The sequence below is a fragment of the Sceloporus undulatus genome, chromosome 1 (assembly GCF_019175285.1).
Source record: "Sceloporus undulatus isolate JIND9_A2432 ecotype Alabama chromosome 1, SceUnd_v1.1, whole genome shotgun sequence".
In the NCBI taxonomy this organism is placed as follows: Eukaryota; Metazoa; Chordata; class Lepidosauria; order Squamata; family Phrynosomatidae; genus Sceloporus; species Sceloporus undulatus.
The window spans coordinates 253,377,258-253,396,171 of record NC_056522.1 but is presented as its reverse complement, the minus strand read 5'-3'; the positions used below and the strand labels follow the sequence as shown (position 1 = coordinate 253,396,171).

The following is an 18,914-nucleotide window of genomic DNA, read 5'->3' as shown; positions in this document are numbered from 1 at the left end:
TTCTTGGGATGTTAGGAGCCTGGGCTACATCTCTTGTCTTCTAATGTGCTCTGATGAACAAGGATGAGCAAGGAAGAACAGGCCACTTGGCAAACCTACGAAAACTACACAGATAGTCCTATCCTTATATTGGTATAGGGTACTGGTACATTTTTCCCGGAAGCATCTCTATGGCTACACAGATATGCACAAGACAGTCTGGTTCAGGTGCAAATCCCATGAATCAAGAATGGAAGTAACATGGCATGGACCAGGAGGCAGTTTCAGAATTTCCTCCAATACTGATATCCTTGTGGTGAAGCAGCATATGACCTTATCTTCATTGTAACAGACAGCAGGTCCAAATAGGGGAAAGGGGTAAAGAAAGCTCTGTCGCACCATGTGGTAGGACAGGAGGCACAATCGGCAGAAAGAGAAGCAAGATAGTTGCTCAAGTAAGAAAATGCAGCATAAGCCAATTAATTTTCCCCACTGGCTCATGAGGGCACACAGTACATCTGCTCTCTTCAGAGAAGCCTTCGTCTTTCTTCTCTTAGTCCCAGATATTGGCAGTGAAAGCGAATGGGTTGAACCGGTACCCAGCACCTGCATAGAATTTGTTCTGAAATTCCACCCTGAAAAAAGATACAAGAGGAGTCAAAACCCTGGTCTCCTGGAATTATAATTCAACACTCAAACCACACTATACCACACTAATGCTACATGGAAGAGGATGTCCTCTCCCATTCCAGGTCCCTCCCTCTCAACCTGGGAAGAGGACTTCTTTCGTGTTTCCACTCCAGCTCAGTTTCCTAGAACAGTGGAGGCATGAGGCAATCCAAGTCAAGTATGGTAGCTATCATATAGGGTATGATTATATAACAATGGTCAGTAATCTAGGAAGAGGGTTGACACATGATTGTAGCTCTCACCAGTGCAGACGCAGGGCATGCAGGAAAGCTGATAACCCTTCCATCACAAGCAGGATAGCCACAGTCAATACCGCAAAGAAGGCAAAGACTGGTACAAGGATGACACCACCCTTGTAGCCAGTCATCCAAAAGCCGTTCCTCATCACCATGGTCCACAGGACCTCTGAAAGTTCTATGGATAGAGACGGGTAGGGGAATTGTCAGCGAATCAGTGGGGCAATCAAAGAGCCACCCTGCCCCACTCTAAAAGTCTCTCGGGGCAAGAACAGCAGTTAAAAGGTTAGCACAGATGCCAAAGCATGCATGTGCACTCTCTCATTCTTTTTACACAGAGAGAGAGACAAATACCACCCCAGCCTTCTCCAACAGCACCTCCTACACAAATGTCCATGTCCAAAGCTTTTGCCATGCTTCACATTCTCTGCTCCCTCACCTCCCACCTCCAGAAACTCACGTGCGTGGGCCAAGCTAAGAGCCCATAGACGCAGGTAGGAAGCTGTGTTTGAGATGCACCCCAGGCAATACTCAATGGTGTGGATTGCTTGATGCATGAACACTTCAGAGAACTCAAACTGAAAGAGAGAAAAACAAAAAGGGTGCAGGCAACATTAGTCTGATGCTCTAAATGGCTGTTGTAGCAGGCAATCCAGTCAGGAGGCAAGGTCTCAAATGAAAGTCCTCTGAAGCAGCCTCCAAAGATTAAAGTTAAGGACTTACTAGAGTTAGCAATGAGCATATATCCAGTGGCTGCACATAAGCACATGCACTGATCTAGGCAGACTACAGCTTCCTACAAATATCTTCATTTAAAAAATACTGATAAAGCTCCTCTGCCTGTCCATTTTGCTAGGATAAAGGTCTTCCTGGTTTGTTTTAGGCGCAGGAGAGGCCTTTTTCCAATCAGGAAATGATCTTATTGTCTTAATTATATTGTTTTAATTATTCCAGCTATTTCAACCTCATTCTAAAGCGATAACTATTTTAAAGAAATCATTCTAAAATAAGCAAAAATGAAACATTGTTTTCTGTGAGTTTTTCGGGCTATGAGGTCATATTCTAGAAGAGTTTATTTGTGATGTTTGTGGCTGGCATCTTCAGAGAATGCTGGAAGAGAATGGGGTATATATACTGTTAGTTGAGAGGAGGTGATTTGCATGTTATTGTGTGTATTGTTCTGTTGTTGAATGGCAAGGTCTCAGGGTGTCCATTTACTTAATGATCTGCTGAGAATCCATCTCTCTTTGGGTAGTTTTCATTTGCATTTGCTGGGTCTTTATTTTGGTATTTTTCAGGACTGGTAGCCAAACTTTGCATACTTTAAGGGTTTCTTCTTTCCTGCTTAAATTGTTCAGGTGTTTATGAATTACAATGGCTTTCCCGTGCATTCTGACCCGATAGTTGCTAGCATGGTCCAGAATTTCAAACAGGTTTTTATGCCCAGGATGGTTTATAACATGTTCTGCTATTGCTGAATTTTCTGGCTGACTCAGTCTGCAGTGCCTCTCGTGTTCTTTGATTTGTGTCTGAATACTGTGATTGGTAGTCCCTATGTAGACTTCTCCACAGCTGCATGGTATGCAGTAAACTCCTGTGGCTGTGAGAGGGTCTCTTCTGTCCTTCACTGAGCAAAGCATTTGCTGGATTTTCTTGGTTGTTTTGTAGATCATCTGGAGGTTGTGTTTCCTCACCAGTTTCCCTATTCTGTCTGTGACTCTTTTGATGTATGGTAAAAATATCTTCCCTTTGGGTGGGTGGTTGTCTTCCGTCCACTGGGTTTTTTCTGGGTCTGGCAGCCCTTCTGATGTCTGACCTGGAGTATCCATTAGCATGCAGAGCCCAGTCTAGATGCTTCAATTCATTTTCCAGGAAGTAGGGATTATAGATCCTTTTTGCCTTGTCTACCAGTGTTTTTATTGTGCTTCTTTTTTGTCCTAGGTGATGGCTGGAGTTCTTGTGTAGGTGTATGTCCGTGTGTGTAGATTTTCTGTATAGTGTATGGCCCAACCTCTGGTTCAATTTTCAGATAACCAGGACACCCAAGAATGACACTGTTCCTTCCTTTTCTTTTTCCACTGTGACTATTAAGTACATGGACACCCTGTAGGCCTTGCCATTCAACAACAGAACAATAAACAGATTAATATGCAAATCACCTCCTCTCAACCAACAGTATATATACCCCACTCTCTTCCATGCTAGCATTCTCTGAAGATGCCAGCCACAGCTGCTGGCGAAAGGTCAGGAATAAAGTCTTCTAGAACACAGCCTCACAGACCAAAAACCCCACAAAAAACTATGGATGCCAGCTGTGTAAGCCTTCGACTTAATACTGGACAAAAATGAAGCATTTAGGCTATGTAGAAAAACTGCATGGTCAAAAATGGTGAAGGGGTAGGTTTGGGTGGGTCCTACAATTTTGATGTTACCTCCAGCTCCTGCCTTGGTTGGGCACGGTCCACATCATCCTCTGCAACGTTCACCGACCTGCTTGGCCCAGAGTTTATCAAAGACTGGCGCTCTTCTACAGTTGAGGGTTCATGCTGCAACATCCCAGAATATATAGCCCATCAGAAAGGAAGCTTCCATGCAGTGAACCCTTCAAATTTACTGTAAACCAGGATCTCAAAGAAAACATCTACAAACTGCTTTACAGATGGCATTGGATACTGCCAAAAACAGCTAAGGTGGCAAAAAATACGAAACACAAATGCTGGAAGTGTAACGAATAGAAAGGTACTATATACCACATACAAAGCAAATATATTTTGGAAACAAATCGATGACCAAATCAATAAAATATTAAAAATTAACATGATAGACAAACATTGACTGAAGGATCCACAGAACCATGTTATAAATGATAACAGCTGCCAGAATACTATGTGCAAAGAACTGGCAGATAAAAGGCACACCCTCAATAGATGATTGGTTCACAGAACTGCATGATATGATGGAGGAAAGTAGCAGTTTTAATGTAAGAATTAGTGAGACAGCTGAATGAAGTTTGATGCTAATATACTCCGAAATAGACTATAAAGATATAGAAATAGATTATATAATATGGTATATTACATCAATAACTGAAAGAACTTGCAGTGACATTATAATCACAGCCTTCTTCTCCTTCCTGTATCCTTCAACCCTGGTGTGTATTATGTGGTCCTCCAGTTATTGTTGTGACTACAGTTGCATCAGCCCTAGCCAGCATAGCCAGTGATGAAGAGTGATAGGAGCTGCAATCCAGAAACATTTGGAGGCCACATGTTTCCCAGGTCTGTTCTACCCCCAACTATACACCCTCTAGCCCCTGACATGCACCTTCAGCAGGCATGCCACTGCAGGACAAACCCAGATACAGTCCTTGGCCCTTTCCAGTGGGGTCCCAGGACATGATGCCAGTGAATCCACATAATGGTCCTTCCCCTGCCCTGGCAAGGAGGCTTGGGCAGGGAGCCAGATTTGGATAGCAACCCAAGAGTAGGGTATAGGACTGTCTTACCTGGGACTGGGAGGCCTTTTTCCGTGAATGCTGGCACCAGAGATACAAGGGTACCCCTAGCAGTAGGACAGGCACTGAAGCGAGGGCCACCACCACCAAAATAGTCTGCACCGTCACCTACCAAAAAAGGTTGTTGCAAGCCTTTCAGTCCTAACAACCACAGTTGAGGTGAGGAATAAAACTGATGCAAGCCTATCTCACAAGGCCTACTGTTTGGGTAGGATTTTAGGTCCAACCTTAACACAAGACAATTGGAGACAATTAATAACACCATGTTTACTCTTGAATTAATCTCCTTCTCATTTTCTGCCTCAATCCCTATCCTGTGCAGCTTCATTGGCGAGGCTACGTCTTACAATCCAATTTCACATTTGTTGTTATAAACAACAACTACAGTACCACCACTGTTGTTGTTACAAACGTGACAGTATTCCAAGTCTCCACTATGCTCCCCAAATAGGATAGTATGACCAGAAATATGATAATTTGAATGTGCATTAATCTTTTAAAAATGTTATTGTTATTAATTTCGTTATTAAAATTTGCAAATCAGATTCCTGTTCTACAAATGTACAATTATTTTATTAGTACTTCCTACCTTCAGGGAGTTGGTGCTAACTAAATCAAACTGGCTTTTGATTCTGTTTGTGTACATAAACTTCTACCTAAATACATAAACCTCTACCTATATACAAATCCTCCTATCTGTCAAATTACACCTCCTGGTAGCAATCCCATAATATAACAGTAGTTCCAATATAGATCTTCAGTACTGGTAATTAAAGAATTAACTAAGTAATTAAATAAGCCAAATTTCCTCTCCTTATCTTAGTCCAGGTGGAGGCCGTTGGGGGGGGGGGGGGGGGGGGGGGGGGAATGGAGGACACAATCTAAAGGAAGCCAGAAACACTCACAGAAATAGAAGTCTAGACTTCATAGTTTCAGAACGGACGACGTTGGGGGAAAATGGAGGACACAACCCAATGGAAGCCAAAACACTCATAGAAATATAAACCCAGGCTTCTTAGTCAGGCTCCAAAGGAAGGACATGTGAGAAACATGTAGGACATGGTCAGTTACAACCCTTTAAAAACCCACTATTCAGTATAAATCCATGCATCTTAGGCAGGCTCAAAATGGAGGACACTCAGGAAAAATGGAGGACACAAGGAGGGAAAAGCTTGGAAAAATATAAATTCCTCCTTAGTCCTGCTCCAGATGGAGAACATTTGGGAATTCCTCCTGGACAGAAGGCAAAAATGGAGGACAGGTCCTGGGGGTTGGATTGGATGGCCCTTGTGGTCTCTTCCACCTCTATGATTCTAGACCTACAATCTGTATTAATCTAAGGCATTACTGAGTAAAGGATGTGAAGGCCCAGAACAATTTTTTACAATTCAGGAGAGAAAACCCTGGTTATTTCTATTTTTCCCCAAAGCCCTTTTTCATGCAAAAAACATAAAAAGGATTCTGGTATATTTTCTTTTAAAATGCAGAATAAAATATGTTTACAAGTTCATTGCACCATAATCATTTGTAAAAACTATGTCGAAGGAAGACTTTTGCATAAGACTATGTACAATGTTAGATCATTGCAGCTTCTGATCTTGGTTTCCTTTTTTCAGTTTCTTTATGGGAATGAAAACTTTTTCTCTGCTTGATACTATGGGAGACAAAATTATTTTCTCTGTTTTACAAATGTTGACAGTTTATTCTGTTTCTAACACTTTTTGTCTGCTCACAAAATCAAAGAGGTTTGGTACCTTATGGAAGAAATATATTGAAAGCTTCTTCCAAAATGCATCCTGGGGTGATTTTTTTCTATCTTTCAACAGCCTCCACTTTTTGTAAGATCTTCATTTTGGTGGTGAACTTATAGATCTATATTTTTCAACATACTTGAGTAGTTGGTGAGGCAGGCTAGTCTTATTTCCACTCTCCCCCCACTCCCATCTGCTCTTTATACATTTCAGTGAGTGATTCTGTAGGCAGCTGTTTATGGGCTATTGTAAGCACATAAGGCTACAGTAGAATCACCCAGAGGAGATTGTCAATCTTTCCCTTGTTCAGTTTTACTGCACTATTTACTGAAGACATGCGGCGGCTGCTGCAACCCAACACTGAAGGTCTTTCTCCAGCCCGCCCTTGTCATCTTTCCTATGGCAGTGCTGCAAAAAACAACAACCAAAAAACAAAACAAAAAACCTAGCTAAACAGAAGAGGGGAGGAGCTGCGCTAGGCTAGACCCCTTAAAAAGACATTGTAAAAAGGGGCTTCTTTGTCAGAAATGTTGTTAACTGAGGTATACCTGTATACAAAATATAACTTTGTGCCAAACAAAATTATACATAATACATTTTATGTTCCTTAGGTAATACAGTGACCTGTAAAAGTTACTAATATCACATTTTTTCAACTTTTCTAAAAATATTTGGTTTTTCCAGAATCCAAGATTCATAGGCAGGACCTTTCTCATCAAAATGGAATCTCTGGAAACTTTAGTTTCACTCTTGAAAGCTTATTTCTCAAATACAAAGTCATTTGCAAATCCAGCAGCATGCCACTGAATTTGCAAATAACTTGGTCTTTGGGAAATGGCAGATTGTCACAGAGTCATAAAGTTCCAGAACTGAAAGAGATCCTAAGAGATAGTTAGTTCAATGCTACTCAAAGGAATGGTCCATGGACTTCTGCCAATCCTTAAGCCATCAGCTGCCATTCTGTGACAAATTTCTAGGAAAATATGTGACTCAGGCCATGTCTACATGGCTGTTTTACCCCAAGTTCCCTGTGGACTTGCTGTATCCTGCGCTTACATAATGCAGGGCCAAACTCTGAATTGGCTCCAAACTGTATTCATGAAGCCCACACCCAATTCAGGGTTTCCTCCCCCTAATCCACACTTTAAAAACTCATCTTTTGCTCTAGGTTTTGGAGGGGTTTTCAGCAACAACAGGTGACTACTTTTTCAATTGCAATTTCCATTCATTGCCTGATGCTGCCACTGTGGGCACAAGTCACTCTAAGGTCAGAACAAAGCACCCAGCATTGATAGCATGGCTGGGTACCTCGTTATGGTTTCAGCAGTGGTGCCAGACTATGAACAGGGGCCATGCAGCAAGGAAGCTGCCCATTGTCACTAGGGGAAGAGAGCAAGGGAAGGGGTGAATTCAAGGCCAGAATATTCTGGGGGCAGCCTGAAATATGCTGGCAAGTGTAGACAAGCCCTTGGATAATAATATGGTACTGATCTGGGGCATGCTGGGGAGAACAAGTGAGTCTGCCACATCACATAGCTTGAGAAACACTGACATAGTTCACAGTGCTGTCAGCGCAGAAATCCAAAGTTAAAAAATCCATGAGAAATGGCGACCTAACCTCTATTTAAAAGTCTCCAACAAAGGTCAATCTTCAAAGGATAAAAACATCTGGGTGAACCAGACCCAACCTGTCTCACTTGACCATTTCTTTTCTTACAAGTATCTCTCACAAGATCAGCAAACTCCTGCATTTCTCTGCTACTTGGGACAAAGAGTAAACCAGATAACATGGATAACCTGGATATATGAGCATACTATCTCAATTTATTTGATCCATATCACTATTCTGTCCACTCTGCCTTACAAAATCTGAATGCAATCATTTTCATGTTGAACAAACTGGGGCAAAGGGGGGAGCGGAGGGGTAACAACTGGGAAAACTGGAGGATGGAATACTTCCTAAATATTAGGCTGAATAGACATGTTATGTTACCTCAAGCTATTACCTGGTGTTCATAGAGTGGCAAGTTATCAGCATTCTCTGCAAACAGAAACATGTCGATGAAGTGGATGAGAATGCTAGGTGCCCATTGGGAATTAGAAGCATTGTAGACCAGCCACTTATAAAAAATCAGGACCACAAGATAGCCAAAGAGTGCCAGCAGGAAGGTGATCTCCGGAAGAAAAACCAGTAGAATCTTGTACCTGTGCTTGAAGTGACTGCAGGTCAGACAAAGAAGAGTAACCATCAGCTATGGGGGAGTTTGTCAGAAAAAATCACCAGGAAAAGCCCAGCTGCGTTCAACATCTTGTTTGTGACTAATCAGATGACATAGAGACACAAGCAGCCCAAGAGCACGAAAGCACCCTCTTTCTTGTATTACTCATGCAATGGGTATCAGAAGCATGTTCTTTAAAGATGAATGGTCCCCGACAACTTTATTTGCCCTAGATTTAGCAAACACCCTTACATCATGGGATATCCACAGTAAATATAACAAATTTGGAGTGCCATCTAGGGATTTCTTAACACCCTTGACTGAAACAAATCATGTGGGAAGGGAAGGCCATGGACTTACACGTGATTGAAGATGCCAAGAAATACCCCGAAGCTCATGTGCACAATGCCCAAGATCACAGACATCTTCATCTTGAAGGAATTCAAGAAGGTGAGATGGTTGACAGCCAAACTCCAAATCTGATGCACCAGAATGGAGAGGACAAGAATCACATACTCGAAATAGACAAGGAGCCCGAAAAACCCACAAAAAACGAAAGTATGAACTTCTTTTGGAAGGCGAACAGAACAAAAGTAGGGATAAGGAAGAAGTCCAGTTACTTTAATTCTGGTGGCACAAGGAGTCCTGTCCTAAATATGCATCTGGACCTCAAAGCAGTAAAATGAGCAGGAAAAATTTCCATGTGGAAAAATTCAATAGTTTTTTTAGGGATAGATAGGGAACATCCATTAAAACAATGGATGGAAGTTAAAACAATGTTAGGTAAGCTTGGCTGTTCTAACAGTGCAATGCAATACTTTTCAGACAATTATCCCTAGAAAATGTGTGAGAGGGCATACTCATTTTACTGATTTGTAAACAAGGCAGCAAAATAAAACCATAAATACAAACAACAATTCAGATTTTAAAAAATTAGCTATGAATTCCTTGGCCAACTTTGTAAAACAAATTAAAACCAAAGCAAAAATTCTTATTTCATCCTTGACTTCCAGTGAAGCTAAAAATGTGATTTAAAACGTATTGTTTTGTTTTCAGCAGCACACGGAACAGCACCTCATTTTTTTTCTCCCCAAGCCAGGGAAATTGCAGGCAGCTGTATAAGGTCTAATTGTTCTTTAAAGCTTAAAGACACTGTTTGACAGGCAACAAAGCTCATCTGGTCTTCTCAGAAAGTAAGAGACACTTTTTCACAAGGTGTTACCTTGACTGGATTTGGGGGTCATAAAGTTTCCAAGCATTCCACCAACAGCCACTTCTTGTGAATAAAAATGGAAGTGTTTCAGCTCAAACAAAATCAAAAGAGAGAAAAGAGGGAGCTATCTTTTACTTCAAGCCAGTGTGACCAATACTGAGGCATGATGGGAACTGCAATCTTACAACAACTGAAGAGCCACATTCCCAAACTGTTTTAGTGAAAGTATAAGTTATTTCAGCTCGGTCATGGAAACCCACTGTGTGACCTTGGGCATGTCTCACTCCCTCAATCTCCGAGGATGGCAAAGGCAAACCCCCTCTGAAGAAACGTGTCAACCCTATGATAGGGATAGCCTTAGAGTCACCATAAGCTGGAATTGACTTGAAGGCACACAATAACAACAAAGAGGTTATTCAAATAGATCAGGATCAGAATCAGGTCAGCTTCAGCATGAAATGGAATGAGTATGTGGTGTAAGTGCAGTCAGGGAAAGTGAAACTGGAGTTGCCCCAGTAATCTCAGTGGGAGAGTTAAATTCTGTTAAAGCAAATGGATGGACACACATAGCACATCATGTGCTGAAAGTAATGCATTAACAATGCACATTACCTTTATTTTATTTTTTAATTTGGCATTGCATTCAGTGGTATTGGACGTTAGTGTCAACCCTAGTGACATTGCTGTTCCAAATTAACCAACTAATTTATTTTTTAATTTGGAAGGAAATTGTATCATCTATGCAAGTGAAGTATATGCTATTGCTCTTCAATTTTTACAGTAAAAATAGTGTGCTTGTCTAGCTTTGGATTTGCTTGAACTGTGCATTTAATCCACACTAAATTGTAATTTGTTTATTTTCCCCCTCAAACAAGTTTTTCAATTAATTTATAGGGGCATAAAATTAACATGATTCACTTTTAAAAGGTTTTGTGTAAGTCAGCTAAAAATTGCAACCCTTGAGCAAATGGGAAAATGTTGCAATTTTCTGCAAAAATTTTGCAGAAAACCCACACTGTTGCTTTTAAGCTAACAGTGCAGTAGTGACTTTCTACAAAAAATCCTAACTGTACTCTTGGTCACAGCAGCTAAAGATACCTAGGCATCCTTTATCTTGTCCTTGTCTGACATTGGTGACCAAGATTTCTTAACCATTACATTAATTTTTTTTCACACTGATTTGCTCTTTCAATACTTACCGGGTCTATCCCAAAAGGGTAGGGGCCATTGAAGACTCCGGTGATGTTAGGATTCAGGGGAAGAACAGGGTTTTCAGTGATATACTTCCAGCTGTAAGGAAAAAGAGTATTATTTGGCACAGAAGGAAGAAGGGGCTGATACAATGGTCTGAGTCACAAGCTGGTCAGTACCTCCATTCTGACTGGTTAACCATGGCAGCAACACTCCAAGCAGATGGAAAGATGGTGGTAGCCTTGCTGAAACATTCATTGTAGATGAAGCCAGTATACATAGAGAAAGCACCCATAAGGAGGATGAGGTAGCGGCCCTCAAAGAACGTCTGCCAGATCTGAGGAAAAAGCAATGTAATTTTAATAATGAGGTTGATAAATAATGTAGTGTAGTGGCTAGAGCAAGGATCAGAGACATCTGGTAGAGAAATGTTGTCAAGATCTGGGTTCCTCCTTCCCCATCTGTAGTGTCTTTCCCCAAAACTGCCTCTTCTGCAACCTAGGACGTACCTCATTTTCCACCTTCTTCAGGCCAGGACTGTTCTCAGCTAGCACCATCCACAGGGCAAAGAGAAACATCAGCAGACCATGGCCAATGTCCCCAAACATGACAGCAAAAAGGAATGGGAAAGTGATGATAGTGTAGGGAGCTGTAAAACAGACCCAGTGTCAGATGAGGAGCTCAACAAAACCTCCTAGGCCAAACACACAAGGCTACCCATCCTTCACCTAATACAGCACAAACCCATATTTATTCCTTTAAAAAAACTTGTAACTATCTGGCATGTTACTGATCAGGCAGAATATGCATACAAGACAGTATCACCATTGGTCCCTCTCACTGAATAAAATTCCATCCATAATAAAAATAACATTTTTTCTTCTCTCTTCATGCCACAGCTAGCTTACCCATAAAACCTACCCCTGCCTGGAGAGGGACAGCAATACTTCCAGTATCAGTGGCTGATATACCCTTGCCCTCTCCTTGTTAGGTGTACAAGCCATTAAGCTTTAGGTAGGGATGTAGCCAGTGGAGGCAAGACAAGATGCACCTTACAAATCTCCTGACCTGGGTTCACCTCTTGATAGCTGGCCACCCCATAGGCATCAACAATGTTCTGGAAGCCAGCTGTGAACTTGTTAGTACGGATGAGAGTAGGGGGGTTCTCAGTGCAGGAGATCCGATGGGCAAAGGATTCTACTGTAGAACCACTGAGGCGCTGCAAGGGTACAAGGAGAATGGACAGAGGAGATTAAAATGAGAAGCCCAGTTTCTTAAAGGAGCTTTTCAGAGGAGCTCTTAAAAAAAAGGCATGAAGGCAGACCAATGTGTCAATAATCATTAACAGCATGTGCGCACCATATGCAAGCGCGCCATATGCGGCTTCAACCTTATGTGAAAGGCAAGCCCTGGAAGCAATAATGGTGTATGCACCCACTACACCTGCACCACGCCACACACAGGAGTGTGCAGCCATTGTTTTAAACAGGGCTTGAGCATACACATTTTTTCCTTTATGTGGGGGTGGGGGTGGAACAGATCTCCCACGTATGGGAAGGGCCCACTGAAAAGGGTACATCACACTATATATGCAGCTCAGCTTCTACAATACAGTGTACAGTACGATCCTGCAGATTCAACAGCCATGCTTTCACTTACCTGTGATTCAAAACATATCTACCCTGGAAGTGTTCGTGGGCCTTCTAGGTCCTCTGTGCTATTCTATGCTATGATCCATGCCCAAGTATAGCAAACTATAGGGTTTACTATTATGCACAGTTTCAGGTCTCCACAGGGTGTCTTGAAATGTATCCCTCACAGATAAAGGGGTCATACTGTAGTTTGTCATTCAACTACCAGCCCAGAGATGAAAAGCAAATTACAGTTGTGGGAGAAAGGAAAGGTACACTGTGATTTCAGACATGTGTGATGTACAAGTGTGATTATCCCTTTTAAGAGGTCTCTAGATCAGTCTTCCCTCCCTCCCCAATAATCCTTCTAGTCTTTACAGATTACAGAACAATCAGTGAGATATATCAGTGAACCAGTTGCCAGAAATGGAGTTATATTGCCTTGCACCACTCTATCCCACTTCCACAATAACTCTTTGCTACCTCAAATGTACATCTGTCTATCTGATTTTGAATGATTTAATTCTGGTTTCTGCTAACCACCAGGGGGGCTGAAGAGAAGGAGCTATGTAGGACATTTAGACACAGTTGGAAATGTTACTTACTCCTCCCTTCTGCAATTTCAGCACACAATGCTCTTCTCTCTCACACACAGTTTCTCTCACATACAAACCAGATATGAGGGTTAGGTACTCTGGAATCTGGACTGAACTGATATATGAGGGGAGAATTAATACCAGTAGTCTATATCCTTCAATATGTTACCTTCAGTTTAGCCCTGCCCACGGGAATAAACAAAACTAATACAAAACCATACACACATGCATAGATTCCATTTTTGCGACATTATCATTATTTAGTGAAACAGAATCACCACACACAAGAGGAAAGTAAAAGAAGCCTTGGCTAAGGCCTACAATTTACAGTAGAAAATCAACACTGGGGCAGGAGGGGAATCTAAGCTGTAGATACCCCAAAAAGCTTGATAAGGACTGGGCACCTGGTAGCCACAGGACTGGGAGTTGTAGTGGAAGGAGCAATGGGATATCCTGGAAGAGGGACCTATTTAAGCTGGCCATGAACAGAAACATCCCACACTGCAAAATTTTGCTACAGCCCCAAATGGTCAAACTCTGATTCATAATTTGCCTGAGAGAAATAAGCAAGACTTGCTATATGGCACCAAAAAACAAAAACAAACAAAAAACCACGGGACTTAAGAGTACATCAAAAAGAACAGCAGAAAGCTCCAACCCAAAGCCCATGATTCCCCAAGCAGTGCAGAATGAGGAATGGAGACAGGGGTGAGTAAAGGGCAGATATGTGATGGCACGTACCGATCCCTCCCTCAGGGCTTGCTGTACAGCTGGAAGATCACGTACAGGGCACCACACTTCACCAATGAGGCACTTGTCAGTTATGTTAAAGCTGCACTGGTTGAGGATGAAGTAGATGGCCTTCATCTTCTGAATCCGCATTTGCCAAGCAGGAAGTAGCAGTAGCACCTTCTTCAGCACCTGGTCCAAATATTGCTCCGTCTGGCCCAAGACCTATTTGCAGAAGGAGAACTGTGAATTATGAAGTACTTCTTGGTATGAAAGAGAAGTTTAGCTGTGGAATGAGCTGCTCAGAACATTGGCTCCCTAAGCAGCCTGAAGATGTTGCAACATCTAAGGCCACGGAGTATGCATTGAGCTTGCAAATTTTGAAATCTGAATTTCTGTGTGATTACATTTAGCAATCTGCACCAGTACCTGCATCCTACAGGTTCTTTTTCTCTCACTGACAACCCCTCCTCTTCTCCCATATTCCAAAAGCACAAGCTCTGGGATGGGGGTGGGGGGTAGCTGTTATGCCTTAAAATGCCCTGATAGCACTTTCTACAGGTCAGTGGAACACACTGAGTACTTCAGACAAAGGGATAACACTGTGAAAAGAAAATCCTGGGTGAAACAGATCAGGAGAAGAGACTGTTACTTTTAGCCCAAAAACTTGGAGTGTAAGTAACGATAGATGTCAATCAAAATACAAACACTGAATTTAATGTGTTTTTGACATCTTGACTTGAAAGGAAAATAGAACACCTTACAAAAAATAAAGGCTGAAAATGAGACTTTTTCTCCCACACCACGGCAACCCAAGCAATCTCATTTTTTTCCTCAAAAAAAGGTAACAACAGATCCCCCAATGGCTCTTTTCCATCCTCCTAAGACCTGTACTTCTACCACAAACCACCCCAAACAGCTCCCAGCCTCTTACAGTGGTCAGATCTTCTATCTGGGTGCGCAAACGACGCAGGGTTTCTCCCCGCTCAGCCTCATCGTCGGCATATGGGTACAGATGGCAATGAAAACTAGAGAGAGACATGGTATAGAGTGAGTATGAGAGTGCACAAATAAGCCCATACACATAGGGAAGCTGACAGAGGGGAGGGCAGAGGTCCAGAAAGTGAGTTTTCTTGGAGAAGGGTTGGGAGCTCTGTCAGTTGTATGAAGATGAGCAGGCCTATGGAAGACACCCTGGTGCTCATGGGCCTACACGAGCATCAGACTCCCTGCAGAAGTTTGTGCCCTGTCATATTTCTGCAGAGTGAAGAACACATGAGAGGAAAATTTTTAGAGTATCCATATATTTCGGGGATGACAAATCTGAATGGGTAAGAAGACACATCATGTGTCAAATAAAGACAAATAATATCAGGTGTTGGTGAGAGTAGTATCTTTGGAAGAGGATAGCACCAAATAAAGAAGAAGCATTTTGAATAGAAAAGACAAGCAGCAGATCAAAGGAGATCATAGAAGGCAACATTCATCAACATACAGCAAAACATGCATGTATTACCTCAGCACTCACCAGTTGGCGATCTTGCGGATTTTTTGTCCAATCTGTTCACCCCAATAGGAGATGAGGAAGATGACCCAGGTGACACTCTCACCCTACACATGAGAGAAGAGGTTGCCCAGAAGACTCTGCACTGAGGGGAGCAGACGATGCACTTTGGGAGCCTTCACCCTGGGCTATACCCCAGAAGTACTTGTGGCCTCCTCAGCTGTAGCCTCTTCCTGTTTCATCCATATTTAGTCTTCAGTCTCACCCACACCCAGGCCCTCTGTGTAATTTGTCAATCCTCCCTTTATAAACTCATAGGGTAAGTCATTTTAACTCCCCACCTGAAACCATACCTACTATCTCTACTCCAACTTACCGTGGTTGGATTTATGAGGGGCTCTGGCATCTCTGTGAAATGAGCAACAAGATATCCACGGCATGCACGCCACAGAAGTCGTTCAAAAGAACTAACACGCCATGGGTGGATCACACCAGCCACAAAGCTTGGGGGAAAGAAATAAATAAAATGCAAAGTGCATGAGCAGATTAACTGCAAAAGGCTGGGTGCAAAGTACCCCAGGGCAACTTAACAAACTCTTGTAATTTGTACAGTGTATTTCAAGTGTACCTGAGTGCTTCCTATATAATATCACAGTAACCCCTAGAACAAGGTGGAGAAAATGCATCCTATACACTGCTTGTCATCCTTGGATCTCTGTCTGGGGCCTCCAAAGTTCCGATTTTTCAGCTGAAAAACAACTCTAAACTATCCAAACTGTCACAAAAACATGATAGGTTGGGGTGCCCCTGCTCTGCTCACCCAATACTTGGAAAATCAGACATTTTTCAGTTGAAACCTTGAACCAGAGGTGATGTTAAGTCACTTCTAGTTGTGTAGGGAGCAACACCCAGGCCCAGGCCCCCATGGGAGTGAGGGGAATTGCATGAGATAAAAATGGCCCCATCTTCTTCAGAGTTGTTCATTCCTGCCTTAGGACAACCCTAAAAGGTAGGTAAGCATTATCTCCCCAAAATGGGGGAGGAGGCTGAAGAGACAGCACTTTGCCTGTGCCCACCTAGAGTATTCAGGTTTAAATAGAGGTAAACTGAGGATTTCTCACCTTACCATTTTAATCATTTGGCTACACCATGCCTCATCCAGGGGCAATGGCCTTTGTTTGCCCTGCAAGCTCTGTCCCTCAAATAGAAATGTTACCCTGCCTAGTCCAATCATCATACTCTCTTGGCTCACTTTAGTCTGAGGTCAATTCGCTGTGCCATGGATGGATCAAGCAGAGGCTCTCTATCAGAGAAGGCACGCCGGCGGAATGGGGATCCCAGTGGTACCTGCTGGCAGGAAAAGAGTTTGTGAGAAAAGCACTGAGTAACAGAAGAGGGCATCAAAGATGGTGAAGGGTCTGAAAACCACATCCTATAAGGAATAGTTGAGGGAGTTAGTCATGATTAGCCTGGAGAAGAGAAGATTGGGAGGTAATTGGATATCCCAAGTATATGAATATACATATAATAACTTGTAAAAAGACAGAACAAACTAGATTTCTTTTTGCTCCAAAACATGAGCCAAAAGTTTCAAGTTGAAAGAAACAGCAAAATATCAGAAAGCACTTCCTGACAGTAATAGTTGTTCAACAGTGGGACACACTGCCTTGGAAGGAGATAGAGTCTTTTCACTGGAGATTTTTAAGATGTTCTTTACCCGTAGATTTCCTACACTAATTTGCCTTGACTGGCAAAAGGACCCAAATGACCTTCAAAGCCCGTTCCAGCTCTATAACTCTATGATCCTATCTCCACAGAGTTCATGAATTCTTGTATGTAACTCTTGTAGCCACCAAGCTCCATTCAAATTTATATGTTTAACAGTGTCATCTTGTAATATTTAAAATTTGCCAGCTCCACAATTTTCCAAGGCCAAATAAGATGCAACTGAGGTAGCTATGTTTTTTATTAATGAATCTGCTGGATGCCTGTATAATGTCAGGGGTGAAACATGAAAATGCAAGAGTTCTGGTGTGAAGGACAGAGTTGGCAAAGAAGCAAGATGAGCCTCTCTGCCTCTGAGGTACTGGAGCTAGACAAATTAACAAGAAAGGTAAGAGATGAAAAATCGAACAAATTTTTTGAGATATGGAAAAAAGTCATAGATTACTTAGAAAGGAAATGGCCACAAAACTAATTATGGCATGAAAGATCTGTAGTTTATAACAACGAAAAGAAGGAGACCCAGAAAATAGAAGTAGTTTTGATTGAAAAGATACCATGTTTTTTTTTAATGAAGGAAAAATTACAGTGTTGGTTACAACGATCTAGACTTTTTATTTTAAAAATAAGAATTATGTAATATAATTGTAATTGTAAAAGATTTAACAGTACACTGGCAAGACTCAAAATAGAGAAATAGGCATTATTGTCCTTATATTATTTATTTTTGCTATGTAATATAGCTTACCTTATTACTACTTAATTAAAATGACAATACATTATACAAATGTAGGTTCAAAGTAACAGGAAGTAAATTTTCTTTGAAGTGCATGTTTAGAACCGTTTAGGGCTACATCAAAATGTAGATATCATTGAAACATTCTTCTTGTACAGTACATGTACTCAGAAAATTTTGCCTATACAGTAGTTCTATATTTTTAATGGTTTTGTATGTTATGTTTGTCTTATGTAATGGTCGATGCTGAAAGTGTAAGTCAGATGGTGTAATTTTTTTATTCCAATAAAATTAAAAAAAAGAAGTTACATTACAACATTATTTAAATACAATGGTGAGTTGGAGGCACACTGGCCCCCTACAAGACCTGAGGGACCTCCCTCTTCTGAACCTGACAAATTGTGGTTAATCTCAATTTGAGTTTGTTTCAAACAAGTTGAATTAATACAATTAGTTACAAAACTTGCTTAAACAACCAAAAGTTAAAATTAACCAGTGTGTATTGGGTTGGGACATAATACTAAAATATGGTTAAATTAAAATAGAAACAAAAATTCAGATCGCCTTACAGAAATACTGATGGATTTCGGGGGCGGGGGACAACGACGGGATAAACAGCTTGTTTCAGCTTAACACTAAACTATGGTATCTGATATCTGAATGCGGCCGTTGGTAATATATGAGAAAGGAAGTAGTACAGTGGGCCATTCCCATATGTGGGGGATTTGTTTCTTACCTCCCCCCCCCCATAAAGGAAAAACGCGTATGTTCAAGCCCGATTTAAAACAATGGCTATGTGCATGTGCCATTATTGCTTCTGGGGCTTGCCTTCCGCATAAGGTTAAAGCTGCATATGGCACACCCGCATATGGCACAGGCACGCTGTATATGGAAAAAGAAATCAGTGTGTTCAAAACAGTAAGGCATTAGAAGCCATCACCTTCACAAACATCAATCCAACCTTATCTATTTTCAGAGAATGAGGATGGGTATCAATAATGTTGCTTTGTATTCTAGCTTGGCAGAAGTCTAAGTAAGCAACAAGTCACCTATTAAATTCTGGAAATGTGAGGGACTTCTTTTAGACAGTATGATATAGACATGAAGTCTGTCCAAAGGATTATATGTGGTAAACAGAATGCTTCTTTTTTATAGTTCTCTCATTCTCCTTTGTCAGTCCTTGCAGTTCCCTCTTTCACCACA

General features: G+C 41.6%; 1 protein-coding gene across 2 annotated transcripts in view; it reads right to left on the bottom strand.

Annotated features, from left to right (window-relative positions):
• Nucleotides 1–113: 113 nt before the first annotated feature.
• TCIRG1 (T cell immune regulator 1, ATPase H+ transporting V0 subunit a3) overlaps nucleotides 114–18,914 on the bottom strand; it is a 29,384-nt gene continuing 10,583 nt past the window's right edge. Inside the window, exons 6-21 of one of the 2 annotated variants that reach the window (XM_042477895.1) lie at nucleotides 16,506–16,603; nucleotides 15,630–15,756; nucleotides 15,278–15,360; nucleotides 14,684–14,777; nucleotides 13,762–13,974; nucleotides 11,862–12,012; nucleotides 11,303–11,442; nucleotides 10,973–11,130; nucleotides 10,802–10,892; nucleotides 8,750–8,868; nucleotides 8,177–8,390; nucleotides 4,411–4,527; nucleotides 3,338–3,451; nucleotides 1,366–1,483; nucleotides 912–1,083; nucleotides 114–614 (exon numbers count right to left, since the gene is read on the bottom strand). In XM_042477895.1, the coding sequence (XP_042333829.1) occupies nucleotides 533–614; nucleotides 912–1,083; nucleotides 1,366–1,483; nucleotides 3,338–3,451; nucleotides 4,411–4,527; nucleotides 8,177–8,390; nucleotides 8,750–8,868; nucleotides 10,802–10,892; nucleotides 10,973–11,130; nucleotides 11,303–11,442; nucleotides 11,862–12,012; nucleotides 13,762–13,974; nucleotides 14,684–14,777; nucleotides 15,278–15,360; nucleotides 15,630–15,756; nucleotides 16,506–16,603 (2,091 nt within the window). In that variant the 3' untranslated portion in view covers nucleotides 114–532. The remainder of the gene's footprint in view (nucleotides 615–911; nucleotides 1,084–1,365; nucleotides 1,484–3,337; nucleotides 3,452–4,410; nucleotides 4,528–8,176; nucleotides 8,391–8,749; nucleotides 8,869–10,801; nucleotides 10,893–10,972; nucleotides 11,131–11,302; nucleotides 11,443–11,861; nucleotides 12,013–13,761; nucleotides 13,975–14,683; nucleotides 14,778–15,277; nucleotides 15,361–15,629; nucleotides 15,757–16,505; nucleotides 16,604–18,914) is intronic. The other variant, XM_042477903.1, reaches the window with a different exon arrangement.